Here is an 18,702-nt window from a genome sequence, read left to right as displayed (position 1 = left end):
GTTTCACAATCAGTACAAGGATGAGTCTGAAGCAATAGTGAAAGCCAGCCAGCATCTATTTTTGGTAGATTCTGATTGAATTGCATGTTGAGGCAGACCTTAGAAGAGCAATCACATTTCCTCGCCATCTCAGAGAAGGGGGCTTGAGGAGAGGAATCTCATGCTCCCTTCTATCCATTCATCTTACCGTTTTGACTTCATCTTTACAAAATTTGCTAAGCACCCTATTTCCCACGCCCTCCTTCACCATCATCCTGGTCTAAACCACGGCCATCTTTGCTGGTACTAAAACAACAGACTCCAACTTTCCTCTACTTTTATTCATGCCTATCTACAACCCATTCTGTATAGAAAGGCTAACTTGAAATTAGGAAACTTTAACCAAAGAGACTCACACCCCTTCATTAAAACCTTGCAAAGCCGTCCCCTAGTTTTTATTTAAAGCCGAAGTCTTTAGTGTGGTCTGTAAGGGATTACATTCTCTCACGTCTCCATCTTCTACTACGCTTCCGCACGCTTCGCCCACTAACCGTGCTGCTGTATCGCGTGAAGAAGTCAGGAGCTTTCTTTGGCCTTTTTTTCAGGCCTGTTATAAAGGTCTCTACTTACAAAAGAAACAAATTTGCAAAAAAGAAAACAATTGTTTGAACTTTCTATGTCACATCACCAGCACCTCTAGGTCAGATGTCCCTACATTTCATAACTGACCACAAACCTATTAATTATGACTCAGTCTACCCAGGTCATCTGTACAGGCACGTTTTTGTTTCTGGATAGGGGAGTTTTAGTTCCTCATTCTAAAGTGTTAGTGGATAAATAGTCTCCTAAAATCATATTTTGGATGATTTTCCTCCATGAGTAATGACTTGTATTTTAGATTATGAAAAAATCTACATATATATAAATATCATCCTGTGTGAGATAATCAGAAATGTGAACAAAATTTCTATTATAACTTACAACTCCCAAATTTCAAAGGGCACGCATGACCATCCATGGGAAAATCCACCAATCTCATGGGACACTCCGCACTTATAGTGAGTCTATGATGGAAAAATGCAATTCAATTAAACTTAATTATTAAATTTTATTAATAAAATTATTTTAATTGTCACATTACTATTTAATATTTAATTATTTGAGTATTACCAAATTATTTTAATGGTTATTAATTTAATTATTGGACTTAATTTCATAGATCCCCAAAATGGGAGGGAAGGAAAGAATGAAGAAAGGATGTGAAAAGGGAAGTAGAGAGGGAAAAGAAGACAAGAAAAGAAAAAAAGGGTAAGGCAGAAAACGAGAAAAATGATTACCTCATTGTGTACAAAATAGTACCGTTTCTCATAATTCTAAACAGCTTATTTGGGGCTGTCATGTTATGAGAGACAGATTTCTTTCCATTCCTGAAGAAAGTATCAGGGGTCCATACTTTTGTCACCATCATATTGTTCAGCCTCAAAATTTCAATAGGGCCGTCATATTTCAGTCTCTTGTCAATCCACGTCTGCCTGAAGAACACATCCATTGTATATTCCTAGGGAAATTAATTTGTGACATGTTCAAATCAAAGATGACTGCACATACATATGTAGAAACTACAGTACATTCTAGCCTCTTTCCCACTCAGAAAACACCACTCCAAATAAAATGCGCAGAAGAAGAAATGATCACAAATCAATAGTGCAAAAAGAGTCTCAATAATCAGAGTAGGTTATATATATCTTCATCCTTTCATCTTCTACATTCATAAGAAATAAATTAGCACACAAATTAATCATTCAAAAATAATTACTGTAATTTAATACAACTACCAGTAGCAGGTAATTACAGTAGTGCTTTAGTGTAGACCAGATAGCAAAAATCAGTGAGCAACAAGTTATATAATTAATGATAAAACTGTAAGCATGTCTTAAGATAAAGCAAGATGTTTAAAAGATAAATTTTGTTTAAACAGAGTTTATTAAAATCAGTCAAATAACTCAAGAGTTTCAGATCATGAGGATCCTAGGGTCAAGAAAAAAATACAGTAGGTTCTTTGACATTTTAAATAAATATAGTTAATATAGCACAACACTACTGGATAGGTGAATTCTCCCTGACCAGATCTTAGGGATCTAAGCTCTTGAAGTATGAGAGAGCAAAGGAGAAATGGAAAAGGGTGGATAGGCAGAAGCAATTCGATCACCATGAAGTGTCACATGTGATTAGGACTATAATATTAGGTACACACTTAGCACAAACTGAAACTAACTGAAATTTCTTATTGTCTACTCAATAGTTTTCAAAAGAAAAATAAAACTATATCCAAAATTATGCTATGGAAAGAGTAATAGGAAAGTTCTTGTTTTGAGAATGACTCCAAATCATTATACACTCAAATGTTAAGAGAGCTGAAATGTAAAGAATTCAGTACCTTTACTTCCTCCAAACTTTTAAGTTTAATTTTGCCACTCTTTGACTTTCCAAATTTGTGTAATTGACTCAAAAAAAAATATTAATTGGTTCTTCCCTGGCATGTTTTCTTCAAACCTCAAAAGATACCTTAAATTACCCAAACACTTACCATTTCAACATCAGAAACAGGTCCAAAACTGGTGACATATATGTCAGTTTTCACTTCTGTGACAGGACCTAATAAAAATGAAGTAAGCAAGTGTGAAAAATAATTATAATTTTACAGTCTTGGAGAGTTAGGTAATTAGAATAAATACAGATAGAAATGTTATGTTCTTACAAGCATCTTAAATTTTCAGAGAAGTAATACATTTCTAAAAACTGTGTAGACCAAAATACAACCAAAGCAGAAAACATTGGTAGCTTAAAGGGGAAAAAAAAACCCAATTACTTACCAGGATTCAAAGCACATCACCCCTGGGCGCTGTTACCACAAGCAGTGTAGATATACAAAAGCTTTTAGCTTTTGTGATTTTTTTTATAGCTATCGTCTGATTGTCCTCCATAAAGAAGTGAGCTATTAAAGAGAGGAAATGTGGCCATAGGAGCAAAGAGGAGAAAAACCACAGTGGTTGCAAGGAATACATCTTTAGATAATTTGAGGATACCAGTAATAACTTTAACAATGGGCATACACTGTTGATTGGGGTCAAAACACAGTTGGCCTATAAGAAACCCCCATTCATGCTCTGCCTATTGATATGTTGTGTGATCATTGTCAAACTGCTTAGGACCTCAAGAGCACCAACCACACCTCTCAGGGAAGAGTTTTATAGAGCTCTAACTAAACACAGTGACTTTGTCATGGAAGTACTTGCTCCATATTAGTTTCCCTTTTAGTCTCACAATAGCCAGTAGTCAGATACCTTCCTCTGTCTAAGTAAAACTGGTTCATGAACAAGTATATGGGTTCTGGGGCAGAAAGGAAAGGTGGAATTCTGAGGATAATATGTCTGACAGATTTTAGATAAAGGGACATTACCACAATTTGGGTTTAGTATGTTAAAAATCTAGATTCTAGAGTCTAAATTTGGCTCCAATACCTTCTAGTTGTATGACTTTGGTTAGGTCACATATCTTCTCAGGCAAAGATTATATTAAAAGTATTAAATGAGATAATAAGATGTAAATCACTTTCCCTAGTCACTAGAAGATGATGTGTTCAATAATGATAGCAGTTGTTTTTGCAGATATCGTATTTTATTACTAAAAGACAACACAGAAACTGTTGTCATCCTTGAACATAGTTTCCTTAAGTAATAGTTTAAACGTGCATGGCCTGAAACTACATACTTACAACTAGAAATAATAACATATGCTACCAAGATGAATATATCCCTTGGGTATAGATGGGGAAATCTGATTTATGCCCAAAAAGATGAAAAGCAATTGGTATCATTTAATGCTCCAAGTCTAAAGTTAGCCTTATAGAAATGAATCCAAATGTTTCTTCCTCTAAAGCATGAAGATTTAGCCACACAAAGATAAATAGAGGGAGAATGAGAAAGTTCTTTATTGAATAAGTAGCCTAAGAAAAACACAGTCTTTGGAAGTATAATAAGAGAAAAAGTATAGATCATGCCTATCTTTCATATGTCTTACATTTTTAAAACAAATCACATCATTAGAAAGTAGAGGAGTTAAATAAGTTTTTATTGGAATGAAGAATTGAAAAAAAACAAAAAATTAGCAATAACTCATTAAAGCCAAATTGTTCTAGAAATACATAATCCAAGAAGCAGGTAACACATGTTGAATCCTAGAGGACAGCAGTTTTATTCAAACAGGTTCAAATGTGGAAGATGTCACTCTGCTAATTGTTTAAGGGTAAAAAAGCAGAAACACTATGTCATTGCAAGTCAGGGCAAAGGGACACAGATGACTCAACAACTAAGGTTGATCACATCTAACAAATGGACAGGATTCCTGAAAGCCAAAAGTTACCTTGAAAATCAGTTTAGGGCAGTAGTCCTAAAACTTCAACTACGTCTCTGTCACTTGGAGGCTTATAAAAGCACAGATTGTGGGGCACACTTGCTGGCTTAGTAAGTATAAGGTGTGGCCCACCAATTTGTATTTCTAACAAGTTTCTATGTGTGACTGTTCCATTTCCTATAATGTATAGAAACAGACATGGCTCATTTGTTTCCTGAAATAGTATTTACAACACTGTATCCTATAGCATAACGATATCATAGGTGTTCCAAGGCAGTGAAATGAGTCTAAGGGAATGAAGGTTTAGGCAAAATTTTTCTTTGTTAGTTTACTATATGGTGTGTGGTATATGCTAATTCTTATGGTTGTAATCCTTCCATGATAACGACAGGTGTTTTTAAATTCTTACATAAATACTACTCTTTTAACAATTCTTGAAAAATGTTTTGTGTTCAGAATTATAGCCTCAGTATTTGCTTGTGACATTACCCAGTATCTGCCTTACATGACTTCGTGGGTCTATGAAGTTGACTGAGGTTCCAAAAGTTTAAGATTAGTGAAGGGCTTTCACTTGGATACTCATTCAATAAATACTGGAGTGACCACCAGCTACATGCCAGGTCCTGTAAAGCCCGAGTGCTGTCACAGTGAATGAGAATGATGAGTCTCATTAGTAAAGAAATAAATGACAGAATGCTATCACGGCAGTAGGCTGCTAAGAGTGGGACATACTGAGAAAGCCACTTTAAATTTGTGCTCAGAGTTGCCTCTTCAAAGCAGTGACTTTTAAACAAAGACCCACAGGATAAGCATGAGCTACTGGAAGAGCTGGGAGAATTGGATACCAGGTGGAAAGAACTGTAAGGGATAAAGGTTAAGGTCAGGGAAAGGCTTTATTGCACAAAAGAGGCCAGTGAAGCTGAAGCAAAGCAAAGGGGGAGAGAATGATAAGAAATGAAAACCACACGGAGAATAAAGACCTGGATGTTGTAGGCAGAGCATCTACGCCAGAGCGCATATTCTGAAAAGTAGCATCTTCTAAGCAAAGTATTTATAGTTTCTTTGTATCATGGTGTCTGCTGTTAAAACTACATGAAAAAGAGCTTGGAGGAATGCCAGCGGAAGATGTAGAGATGTGTAAGGGGTTGATATGGGATAATTAATATTCTCAGATTCACATGCTGAAGCCCTACTCTGGGTACCATGAAGTGTGACCATATTAGGAGATAAGGTCTTTAACTAGAGACAATTACATTCAAATGAAGTCACTGGAGTGAGTTCCAATCTGATATGATTGGTGTTTTTATCCAGAGAGGAGATCAGAACACAGGTACACACCTAGGAAGCATCATGTAAAGACCTAGAAAGGTGACTGTATCTCCAAGCCAAGGGGAAGAGTTTAGAAGAAACCTTTTGATGTCTTGATGCCTCCAGAGATGTGAAAAATCAAAAATTATGCTGCTTAAGCCACCTGGTCTCTGATACTTTGTTAAGGCAATTCTTGCAAGTGAACACAGAGGTTATTTCTTCTTTTTTTTTCCCCCTGGGTTTCATTCCTCTGGTATTCAGGTTAGCTCTGACTTTGCTTCTAGACTGCAGTAAAAAGTTCAATTAATATTTCATAATCATTGAGAGGTCACCAAGGGCTTAAAGTAAGGAAACTATATGAATCAATCAAGTTATTTTTGCCAAATCATTCTGGTAGATATTTGAGCAATAAATTATGGGATGGCTAGAGCAGAAGAAGGGCCCTTAGGAGAGGTTGCTATCCTAGTCATGCTGATGGACAACAGTGGCTTGGATCAATGAGGCTGCGGTGGGGATGGATAGTGGGCACATGTGTGTAACTGCTCATAGGAGATTGGATTTTTCCAAAGCACAATCAGCAGAAATATAATAATTACTATTTAGTGAAGATCTATGATGTGCCAAGTATAATACTAAGGTCTTCCCATATACAGTTTCTTTTGAATCTCACCTCCCAAAGTACTTTCACCATGAAAATGTTTTGGATATAGAAAAGCCCATACAGGCCAAAAACTATACACCAAAATCAGAATTCTAACTCTCCTGCATTATTTTCCAAAGTGTATTACAGCTTTACTATACTATCATATGTCACAAAATACTAAATTAATAGTTAATATTCAACTAAATGTGAAATTATATATTTAGTGTTTATTTAACATGCTAGAGCTACATTTGCTGTTTTGTTCATCTATCGCCTTTCCTCTTAATCTTACTTTGACCTGTGTGAGCCTGCCTTTTGACCTGTAACAACAACGATGAAATCTGTATCCTCCTTGAAGTCCCAAAATAGCATAGTGCTTTGCACAAACTAGATGCCAAATAGCTATGTACTCCATTATGTGTCTAATATCATCTCAGTAGTGATTTTAAAACCCCTCAAAAAAAGAAAAATTAAGATTCATTTGCTGCATCAGTTAAGCTAAAAATACTTCTTAATTAGAGCAAAAACTGTCTTATTTATATTTGTATTCTCTCATAGAACCAATCACAAGTCTTAACTGTAATAGGTTACCAATAAATCAGTTGTCAATGAATAATGGTCGCTATGCAATTAAAACTAATTCTTAGAGACGCTTCCTCTAATACTACTATTTAGGATGTTCGAATCAACCTTACTAAGAGCATAATTACATAGAAACCAGATCATTCTGAGCTTGGAAAGACTTCTTCCCATAATTTTACATGCATTTGTGTATCATCAAAGACATCTTTTATTACAAAATCTTTCTTCCTTGGCAATAGGAAATTTTGTTCTTATTATTTTTTTCTTTTACCTTCTTTTTGGGGAGAAGAAAGAATATTTTAATCTCCCAGACATGGTAGCTAATCTGTAAGGCAAATAAGGTGATCTTCAACAACTCTTTGAAAGACAGAGCCAAGATTAACAAGATTAAAATCAGTTAAATACTCTCATCCAATTCTCATTTCAACTTGCTGGGAAAGTGGAAAGGCAATAAACCATGTGTCAGATAGTTTTCCACAGACTTGGTTATAAGGTATCATGATTGAATTTCATCTCCAATAATGGAGTCCATCATGAGAAAGATGTAAGGTGTTTTTCTGATCTTAAACTTGGTCAGTCCTTTCTCCACACTGAAAGGACTTGGTCAGTCCTTTCTCCAATAATGGAGTCCATCATGAGAAAGATGTAAGGTGTTTTTCTGATCATAAACTTGGTCAGTCCTATTCTCCACATTGTCTCCACACTGGCACCTGAGAAAACACTTCTGGATTTTGAGGCAACTGCAGCATGCCTCCACCTGCATCTTAGAAAACTCTAATAGTGTCCAAAATTGAAAAGACTATCACTTACGAAATAAAAGAACATCAAGGAATCAAGTGAAATGTACAAAGAAACATCAAATTTTGCTTGCCATTTACAAAATATAGAAATATGAGCTTCCCTGATTATTAAACAAAGATAATAGCTATTCATTGATATAGTGGAAAAAGCAGAAATCATGATTGAGTTCTGGAAGTTTCTTCTACTTAAAAAATATTAAAGATCGGAAACTTTTATATCATAAGACCCCTCTGTCAATACTGGTCTATGTTGTAAACAAAGCCATTCAATTAAAAAAGACATGAATTAAAAGAAGTAGTTCACAGAATGAAAATTCTTATGTCTATATAGATTTGAAAATATGCTGAACTACATTAAGACATGACAGAAACCAAAAAACTTCAAATTATTTTATAATAAATACCATTTCAAGTATTTGAATGGACACACCAACACATATACACAGACACACACACACACTTCCCTGGTGTTAAAGGGTATGTGGATCCTGAAATTCATTTTAATTGTAAAAAGGAGTTTAACTTTGTAAACTAACCATGGAAAAACAGTTTAGCATTATCTTGACAAGTTGAACTCCCACTTACACTAAGATCCAGAAAAAAATCTATTCCCTGATATATATGCAAAAGAAACTATTGCACATTTACAGCAGGAAATTTGGGACAGAATATTCACAGTAATACAATCTTGGAAAAAAGCAAAGAGTCTACTGCCAGCAGAACAGATGATTAAGCTGGTTCCTATGCAAAGGGAATATCACACAGCAGTCAAAATGAATGATCTGTAACAGTATGCAACAGCAAGAATGAATCTTAACAAATACATAATTGAGCTGTAAAAATATCGAAGGTTTATATGTAACAAGTTCAAAGGAATTAAATATTTGTAAAAAGAGATAACCTAACCAAACTCAAAATTAAAATGGGTTAACGATCTAAATATTAAAACAGAAACACTAAATCTTCTGGAAGATAGAATAGGAAGAACTTTTGAAGACATAGGTGTAGGCAAAGACTTTATGAACAAAACCTTGGTTGCATAAGAATTATCACAAAGAATCAACAACTGGGATCTCACCTTATTAAAAAGCTTTTGCAGAGCAAAAGAAATCACCAACAGGGGGAAAAGATAGCCCACAGACTGGGAAAAAATTTTAGCTAGCTCTTCTTAGGACAAAGATCTAATATCTGAAACATAGAAATAACTGAAAAAAATAAGACTTTCCAAATTTAAAAACCCAACCCCAAAATGGGTATCTTAGATGAATAGATGCTTCTCAGAAGATGAAAGGCAAACAAATATATGAAAAAAATTTTCAACATCACCAGTAACTGGAAAAATCAAAATTAGAACAATGCTGAGCTTCCTTCTCACTCCAGAAAGAATGATTATTATCAAGAGAACGACTAATAACAAATGCTGGAAGGGCTGTAGGGAAAAAGAAGCCCTTCTCTACTATTGGTGGGAGTGTAGAGTAGTTCAACTGCTGTGGAAATCAGTGTGGAAATTCCTCAAAAACCTAGGATTAGAGGTCACATTCGATCCAGCTAGTCCCCTCCTGGGTATTTTCTTGGAAGAATTAAATGCATCATACCACAGAGATATATATGCACCCATGTTTATAGTGGCAGAGTTTGCAATAACTAAATCTTGGAAGCAACCCAAATGTCCATCAACAGGAATGGATAAAACAGTGTATTTTTTTTTTTAATATGATGGAGTATCACTCAGCCATAAAGAAAGATAAAATCGAGACATTTATAGCTGAATGGATGGACCTTGAGACTATAATCACAAGTGAAATAAATTGGAAACACATATGTAATCATAGCATTATCTCCCTGGTGTGAGAAACTGAAGATGTAAATAAGAACAGAAATATACAATAGATATTGTGAAATAGGAAGGAATTGTTCAGAATGAAAAGGGAACTAAGGGTAGGGGAAAGGAAGGAAAAGAAAGAAAAAAATAAAAAATAAGGATAAAATGAAAATGGAGCTTTGTGCACAGGGAGGGAAAGGGGTTTGAAGGGAAGGAATGAGAACAAGGAAAAGAGAGGAATCGATATATTATGTACAGATACAAATCTCCTATAATGGATGTGGTCGTTATGTAAACCTAAACAGTGCCAATGAACTTAAATAAATAAAAAATTTTAAAAATAGATAACCTAAAATGATATTCAAAGAAAAGCTATGAGATAATTTATAAAGGACTCACAGTGGTGGCTACTTTGGTAGGGGAAGAAAGACAGAATGGAGGAAGAATAAAAGTTAACAAGGCCCTATTCTTTGTGCTGGCTGATGGTTTAACTGGTATATTACATTTTCATAAATGAAGTAATGGATGGATGGGTGAAGAGGAAATTAGGTGCTGGCCCATGGTAAGAATATAACATGAAGCAATGATTATTATTCAAGAATTCAATTACGTACACCTGAAGCTTATTAGGAAAAAGGGTGTTTTAAAATGCCTGGAATATAAACTTGTAATATTTAATAATATGCAAATGCAAAGTTATGTATTTTGGGTTGTTGTTTTTTTTTTTTTTCCAGTACCGGGAATCAAACTCACAACTTTGCGCTTGCCAGGCAGGCACTGTGCCACTGAGCTAAACCCCCAGCCCCAAAGTTATGTATTTTATATGAAAATATTTAGCAACCTATTGAAATATTCCCTAAACAGCCACCTTTTTTTAGCACTGTACGATGTGGATCTTACAGTGGCTATTTTAGGAAACAGTAAAAGAATCTCACATATCTTTATCCTAAGAATGTATAAACATAAGAAGATACTAATATATTTATTTAAAAAAAAACTGAAAGCATAAGAAAGTAAGTTTATGTTTAGGATGCTATCTTCTGTATCCTCAAAGGAATCTTTCCGCTGTCCCTTCCCTCCACTGTACTTAAATTAACCTCTGGTAGAGTATTCCCAATAGCACACAAATGGTGACATTTCTGATCTTAAAAAAGAGACAACGGTGCCTTTATCTTCTCTTTCATATTTAAAATTCTGGGGAAAAAAAATCTATAGACATTTTTTTGAATTCTTCCCCTCCTATTCACTCTGTCTTCTATTACAATTCAATTTTCACTTACAGGATGACTGAAATTCCTTTCATCAGTACCACCAGCTTTCCCTTGTCTATAGCACTGTTCCCACCAATTTGAAAAGTAATCTTCTCTTTTTTTAAACAAAGCCCTCTTGATTCTACTTCTTTGCCTTTATTATGCTGTTTCTTTGCAGCCTGTACAAATCTCCAAAGAAACTTTTCCCATTCTCTCTAAAATGTACCCAATCTGACTTCTTCACCCACCATGACACCAAAAGTGTTCTTTCCAGAATTGCAGAACACACACACACACACACACACACACACACACACACACACGAGAGCCAAATCTAGCTGTCAATTTTAAGCTCATATCTTTCATGTTTCATTACAGGCATTTCACTTTATTGAAATACTTACTCTTTTTACTTTACTCCTGCACTCTCTCTCTCTGTTTTCTTGCTCCAGCACCCCCTTCAACAGGTCACTTCCCCTCAGTCTTCCTGGGACAGAGTCCTCCTCCTTTTTCTCCATCTCTTAACATCAAAGACATCAGATCTCAAGATTTATCCTTCTCCTATATCTCTCCATACCCTGATGACCACATTAGTCTTAAGACTTTAAATACCATGTATGTTGACATATCCATTATCTCTAAATTCCCAGCTCATCTTTGTTGATATCTAGTAGGTATCACAAACTTAACATAACCATAATGCAAACTGCTCATCCATGCTCCTAACTGCTCCTGCTATGGTCTTGACAACTCCATTTTTCTAGGTGTTTGGAGTCAGCCTTAGCAACTTTCTTCTTGCTCGCATATCCCACATTCCAGCTGTCATCATTTGACTGTAATTGCAAAATACAGGCAGAAGCCAGCCATATCTTTGAGACTGAGAAACTTCCCTGCTGGTAGCTTGGACAAATGTTCATCACCTCTTACCTGACTTACTGTGAAAACCCTCTGTCCTTGTTTCTGACTGTCTGTTCTCAACACAGCAGTCAAGAGGAGCCTTGTAAAGCTATTCATTTCAGGACATGCTCCTCTGAAAATCTCTCCAGTCATGTCTGATCTGACTCAGAGTACAAGCCAAGCCTTACAGCCTGCAGAGCTTTACATAACCTCCTCTTTTTTATCACACAGATCTCTTCTTATTACTCAGCTTCCCATCAGAAGACCCCACCCTGCATGCATCTCAAGCTTTTGCCCACTTACATTCCTGCTCAAATATCATTTTGGCCAACACTCCTCAACTACCCAAGTTAAAATTACAACGTCCTCCCCTGCTTTATATATATATATGTTGCTCTCCAGTAGTTCATGGACATCTAATACACTGCACCGTTCATTCATTTCTGTTGCTTATTTTTTGTCTCTTCAATTCAAATACAAGTTGATGAGGGAGGGGAAATGGGCCATCCTCCCTGTTATTATTAAATAACACCATCCTTGCTCACTTTCCCAAATGAGAATCTGAGCAATCCCTTGTTATTTTTCCTTGTTTCAAAGCTACCGTATCAGAGCTATCATCAATTTTCTCTCAAATTAAACATCTAAAAATATCCTTTTAGTCCACCTGGATCCATTTTTACTATACTTACAATGTTATTCCATGCAACCATCGAATTAATATAGAAAACTAAAAGTGCACACACAAATAAACACACAAACAAAGAAATGGAAACAAAAATCTCCATTGGCCCTCTTGTTTCCAGTATTGCCCCTGTCTTTTCCTAAACCTTTCTTTCTGTAGCAACCAGATGAATCAAATTATAGACTAAGTCATAGTTTAAGTCAGTCCCTCCACTTAAAAACCTCCAAGGCTTCCAAGTTCACTAGCAGAACAATTCTAAGGTTCTCTAGGGATCCACAAAGACCTTGGATGATCTTGGCTCTGCTTTCCAGCTCAGCCTAATTCTGTGGGACTCTTGCTTTTGTTTTCTGGCTCCATGCATACTAAATACCCTTCACTGTGAAAACCACACTAATTTTGGACTTCTGCACTGGCTTTATGTATTTCTTCTGCCTGAAAATAACATTTATTCTTACTCTTTTTATGCCTGGCACCTTTAGGTCTCAACTTGAAAGACTTCCTTGATCTTCATTCCCATGTGAAATAAATTCCTCACCCAGTTCTCTCTTTTGGATGCCTACAGATTGTTCTACAGAACTTTTATTTAATTGTCATATTTATTTCTTTGTTCTTTTGCCTCTCTACCTTGCTTAGCTCTAAAGTCTATAGGGCTCTATGTTGGGTCAGTATGTATCTTTACAACCTCCCACTGCTTCTAAGACAAAGTAGCCTCTCAGTGCACACTGGTTAAACAAATGAGTCAATAAATCAATATGACAAAGTAGAAGAGAATAAAGCTTTCTATCTCTGTGGATTAGAAATGTTCATCTATGCATTTTTAAAAATATATTCTCTGTTGATATCCAATTAAGAAGGAGCATATAACACAGACTTAAGTTTTAGATTGAAATATATATAGATCATTTGCAAACACTGTAAGTACAATTTGATTTGTGTGAAATAGTCCCAGTTAACCTAAATGAATGCAAGTTTTCATGCTGACTCCTTTATTTTAAATGTTATTATAGATTTGGAATAAAGTTTTCACTTTACTCTTGTAGAGAAATATAGTTTTGCTTATTTCAAGGATTTCCTTAGGTTTAGGGTTGTAGCTCAGTGGTAGAGTGCTTGCCTAGCACATGCAAGGCTCTGAGTTCAATTTTCAACACCATACACACAAAAAGTCACAAAAAGTACGTTCAGCAAAAGTTGGCTCGTGAAAAGCGAGATGACACAAGAAATCCTCAGAAGTGGACATAACAATAGACCAGCTCCACGACTAAGGATTCAAAGATCAGGATATGAGTTGTGACCTCAACAGTTACTAGCTGTGTGGTTCTGGAGCAATTCTCGCCATCTTCATTAACAGAGAGATGATGCTTCCTGCCTATCTCTTTGTGTTTATGTGATAATCTTATTAAATATTATATATGAAAATGCTTTGAAAACTGTAGCAGACTGCACTCGTATGAAATCTTGCTTACTAAGTGAGTAAGCAGAGTAATCTTGCTTACTGTGCTTTGTTACCATTCCAAAAATGCTGTGGAAGATGATCCAAGCAACCATCTATAAATTAAGTGTTTATGATTCCAGAGTACATGCCTCCAAAGGTAAGATGTACAAATGGTGCTATAATTTGTGTGTAGATGTCCCTCTAAACCCTGTGCACTCAAGGTGGGGCCTGTGGATGGCGACTGGATTATAGGAGCACCAGAGCTGACTTGCTGTGAAGTTGTGGGCCTGGTCCAGGAGCGGGCCACTGGGGGCCTGAGCTGGAAGGGTGTATCTTTCTCTTCAACTCTTCCCTTTCCCATGGCATAAGCAGCTTTGTAGAACTTCTAAAAACTCTGAGCCAAAATAAGTTTCTCTCTCTTTAAGTTGCTGGCATATCTCAGTGACAAATAAGACCTAAAATGTAGGGCTATGCAACCACATAATAAATGAAAAAACTGTAAGAGCAAGATTTCTAAAGTGTCTCCCAGTAGTTAATACCTAGTTATGCATTTTTATTAAAACATATTACAATACTGAATGTAGGCAAGCTCAAGAAGGTATGAACTTCTAGCTTCTTTTGGAAGGGTTCACTTGTGTGCCACTTCTAAGCAGGTGCAAGCTACTTCGGGATGACAGGAACTGATTCAGCGTGATAGGAACTGATTCATCAGAGGCTGACAGAACCTCTTCCCTTCAGAAGTCCCATTGCAGCCTCTCTCCACAGGCCCCCTCCCCCTCTTCTCACCTCTTCCCCTTTCCTGCCCCAACAGGAGAATGTGAAGACAAGGGAGAGGGCATCCTGGAGGGATGAAAAGAAGAGAACCATCACAGTTCCTTTTACTTCCCCACTGCAAGCTGTGCTGCTGAGTTAAAAATATGTAATTTAGTTTCCAAATCTATTTCAACCCCTGCCTGGCCTACTGAGCAATCACAAACCATCCAATTTCAATTCAAATCTTTGCTTTTAGCTTTATTTTAAATGGAGCACAGCAAACTTGTATAAACAGATAAAAAGTAAATGTTCCACAAAGAGTAGAAGTAGGATTAAAGGAACCAGGAAGTCAATCCATATTTATAATGTACCAGTAAAAATCGGAATTGTTTTCATCTTGGTTTTAAAATGCCAAACTTTCTGGGAAGTATAAAATGTCATGGGGGAAATCAAACTTGTAGCACAAGGGAGTCTATATCAAGGGAGATTTCTTATTATTTTGGGTGGAGCACATTCACACTTTCACGTAAACAGATAATACATCTTCTGCAGGTGATAATTATTGTTCCTCTGTCACATTTAGAATACTATGAATTTACAGAATGACCCACTTCTAAAAAGTGAATCATGTCTGCAACAAATATTTATGAGCAGAGTTGCACACACACGCACATACAGCCCTAACACTGTGCTATATAGTAAATTTTTAATAATCAACTGCTAACCCTCAAAGTAGGGTAAATGCAATACATAAAGCTTTGAAAGCATCTCTGGGTGAGTAATGCAGATTACTTGGCAGTGACAAATAAGATGACTAATAACGCCCTGGAGAGAGATAGCTGTATTACAGTTCCCCAGAATCCAGTAATGGCTTGCACAGATTATTTGCACTCATTTTATTGTCTGTGTAATGGGACACAGTGCGTGGTAAAAAAGATTCATCTACTATGGGTCCTCTGTCCTTTTGAATTATAATTTGCTTTATAATCAAATGGGCAAACATTATTTTAACTTTCAACATTTAATAATCAAACCGTATAGTTCCAGTTATAACTTTTCCCTTTCATTTATGTTCAGGAATATCAATCTTCCGATGAATATTTAAACTACATTGGAGTTGATGTTTTGCAAAACAATTTTTTTCTTGAAATGTCAGGCTTAAAATCTCTCTGGGCAGTTAAATCTTCTTTTATTGATATAGTCTTAAATGGTATCATAGCATCTGCAACATTCCCCATAAAACTATTTTTTGATCTAACATGACAATCTCCCAGTCACTCAAAGACGATCATGCACTGACAAATGACTCACGCCTCTAATGAAGAATCTTTCCAGGTTTGCATGAGAGGAAGTGCAGTGTGTGCACCCTAACCCCACAGCGGCAATTCCCATCCATCTTCATCACTGTCAACTCAGAAATACTTTTTACCTCAGTGGCGTCCCATAACCTTTGCAATAAAATCCAGAATAAAATGGTTTGGAACTCAGAACATAGGATCCCAGGCTATCATTAATACTCTACATATCCCCGTCTAGAGCCTTTCTCATCCCAGTGTCCTTATCTCTTAAATGAGAAAAAGGACACTAGATAGGCATATAGAATGATCGGTTCTACTTTGTCAAACTCTTATTTTGCGTTCAGTGGCTCCTCCTAACCTGGACTCCATTTCTTCTACCTGGTAAGATGCTGCCTTGCTCCCTACTCGCTAACCTCTTCCATTCTCCCCCTCTCTCCCCTTATACACATCCTCCACAGGAAGTGTATCGTTTCCTTGCTTCCAATACTATATAATACTCATCACGTCACATAATACCTGACACCATCCTGATCTATGTGGTTGTGTCTTCAAATACACAACCCAATCTGGGTTCACAGTTTGCTCCTGCCTTTCACACACTGTCAAGTTGATCAGTTTATTTAACTTTCCAAGCCTTGATTTCTTCATTTGTAAAAAGAGGAATGCAATGGCTTTCTTTTGGACTTGTAAGAGTTTGAGTAATGCCTGTGAAATGACAGGTTTAAATAAAAATTTGGTGTAATAAAAATATTAGTGGTTGTCATTGTTAGTACTACTGATCTTCCAAGAATATCAACTCCTTCAAGATAGCGTCTGTCTATGTTTTATTTTCACTTCATTTGCTGGAAATGAGAAAAATCAGTGTGGTGGGAGTAACAGGGACTTTACCATCAGAGGATGCGGACCAATCCTACTAGTAGGATCCTAGCAAATCATTTGTCCTTACTGAACTAATTGAGAGGCTGTTTGGGGTGAAGAAGTATATCTCAAAATTTCTGTGAACTTAGTGCCTAGTACAAAGCTTGCCACATGGGTTCTATTATAGATGCAAAGGAAATATGAATAGGAGAGCAACAGTACTGGTAATGAATGGTTCTTTGTTAGGTCCTTTGTAAATGTTTGTTGAAAGAAGAGATGAAGCTGAACACTTGGACTCCAAAGGCCTAGGAGGGAAACGAATGCCACCCTCCAAAGAAACTGAAACAGAACAGAACAGGAAAGGTCTGGGTTTCCTAGCAGGGCAGGCAGCTTCGTGCCCCAGATTCATGTCCTAGGTACAGCTTTTGGCAGGCCGAACTCTTGGCTGAGGAAGGGACACGTGGAAGGACAGAGGAGTTCAGACCAGCTGCCTCCAGTGCACCCAGCTCTGGGCGGAGTGGCCACATTAAGGAAAACTCCATTCTGAAGGCTCAGGGCAGCAGGCTGGCAGCGGCTAAGCACCCAGTTCCCATTTTTGACTCTGCCTCCTCCCCATCCTCCCCCACCCTGCAGTCAGGTCCCGGGAGGTAATTAGTGTGGGGGAGAGGCAAAGCTCCTGAGGGGGCAGGGAGATGGGAGAGTATGGGTGGGGGCGGTCTTCTTGTCATAGGTCTCGGTAACAGCGCCAGGAGAGAGGAAGCCAGGGAAGAGGGGAAGGAAGAGTTCATTTCTGCAAGCAAGGTATACCTAAAGGTATTCCCACAGACAGACAGGTGGACCAGAGAGGGACAGACAGGACACACTCGTGCGTTTGAAGCAGTCCTACCCCCAAATCCAGGACGCAGCCTGTTGTCATAACCATCGAGCAAACTGTCCAGGATGCGGGTAAAATTTTCCGGGCACAATTTCTCCTCCTTTTCGTTCTGTCCTGGGGATTCGTTTAAACTGTAAGTGCACAAAAAAAAAAAAAAAAAAACGGAAGCAGGCGGAAAGGATTATTTTAAGAAAGCATTTAAGAACAGGTGGAACCAGGTTTGCCTTCTAGGGAAAGAGTCCTTAGCCCCAAGCTGGAGGCAGCATTAGGGGGAGAGGGGAGGCGAAAGACCAAAATGGTCATGAAAAGCGCCTTCCCCAGCCGGGCTGCATGCACCCCAGTACCCACAGGCGTCTTGTGCTCTGCATGGTCACAGCAAACCTTGGCTTCAGCCCATAATTTTATAGAGAAAATAGGAAGGTCTGCTTCGTTCCGGGAGGGATGGGGTGGTCAGAAGGGGCGGGGAGCTGGCCACTTCTCCACCTTCCCTACGCCCCCCTAGGACCCCAGAGAACTCACCAAGCGGCCAGGCACAGTACGCGCAGGAGGGCGAAACTGACCCCGAGGCACAGCGCGATCGAGGGTACCTTCTTGGCAGAAACCATCTTTGCAACATGCCATACTTTAAGCCTGTTCACGGTTCCAGGCTCTCAAGATGCCCTGAGTAGGGTGCGAGGTGAGGGCAGAGCGGCTCCCGCGGCGTGCGCACACTCGCGCTCACACTCGCCCGCGCTCACACTCGCCCGCGCTCCAACAGCCCGAGCGCGGTGGGCGTGTGTATGCGCGCGGGCCAGGGGAGGCGGAACCTGCCTCTCCTCGCCCCCTCCTTTTCTCACTCGCGTTCTGTGTGTATGTAGAGCTCTGTATACCGCTCCGCACCCTTTCGTGCCCGCGCCCGCCAGGGTCTAGTGTTAACTCCGGCGCGCCTGCGCCTCAAAGCTGGGCAAGTTTGTTCCAACCTGTAACTCCGCGCACCAGGACCTAGATCCTTCGGCCCTCCTGCCCGTCACCGCCCCCAGCCCCAAAGACATCCCCGGTCTCTGCAGCGCTAGGCTTCCCGGTCTACCTCCTGCGCCCTCCCTTCCGGATCTCACCAGTGGAGTTCCTCTCT

At 38.2% G+C, this 18,702-nt stretch overlaps 1 protein-coding gene across 2 annotated transcripts in view; it reads right to left on the bottom strand.

The window, feature by feature from the left end:
* Window positions 1-18,349, bottom strand: part of Gabra4 (gamma-aminobutyric acid (GABA) A receptor, alpha 4) — a 67,182-nt gene extending 48,833 nt beyond the window's left edge. Inside the window, exons 1-5 of one of the 2 annotated variants that reach the window (XM_013518120.1) lie at window positions 18,111-18,349; window positions 17,604-17,722; window positions 2,567-2,634; window positions 1,317-1,537; window positions 961-1,043 (exon numbers count right to left, since the gene is read on the bottom strand). In XM_013518120.1, the coding sequence (XP_013373574.1) occupies window positions 961-1,043; window positions 1,317-1,537; window positions 2,567-2,634; window positions 17,604-17,722; window positions 18,111-18,196 (577 nt within the window). In that variant the 5' untranslated portion in view covers window positions 18,197-18,349. The remainder of the gene's footprint in view (window positions 1-960; window positions 1,044-1,316; window positions 1,538-2,566; window positions 2,635-17,603; window positions 17,723-18,110) is intronic. The other variant, XM_005391895.2, reaches the window with a different exon arrangement.
* Between the last annotated feature and the right edge of the window lie 353 nt (window positions 18,350-18,702).

Source organism: Chinchilla lanigera, unplaced genomic scaffold, assembly GCF_000276665.1.
Source record: "Chinchilla lanigera isolate Chin_1 unplaced genomic scaffold, ChiLan1.0 scaffold00042, whole genome shotgun sequence".
NCBI lineage: Eukaryota > Metazoa > Chordata > Mammalia > Rodentia > Chinchillidae > Chinchilla > Chinchilla lanigera.
This window is presented reverse-complemented; position numbering and strand designations above follow the sequence as displayed.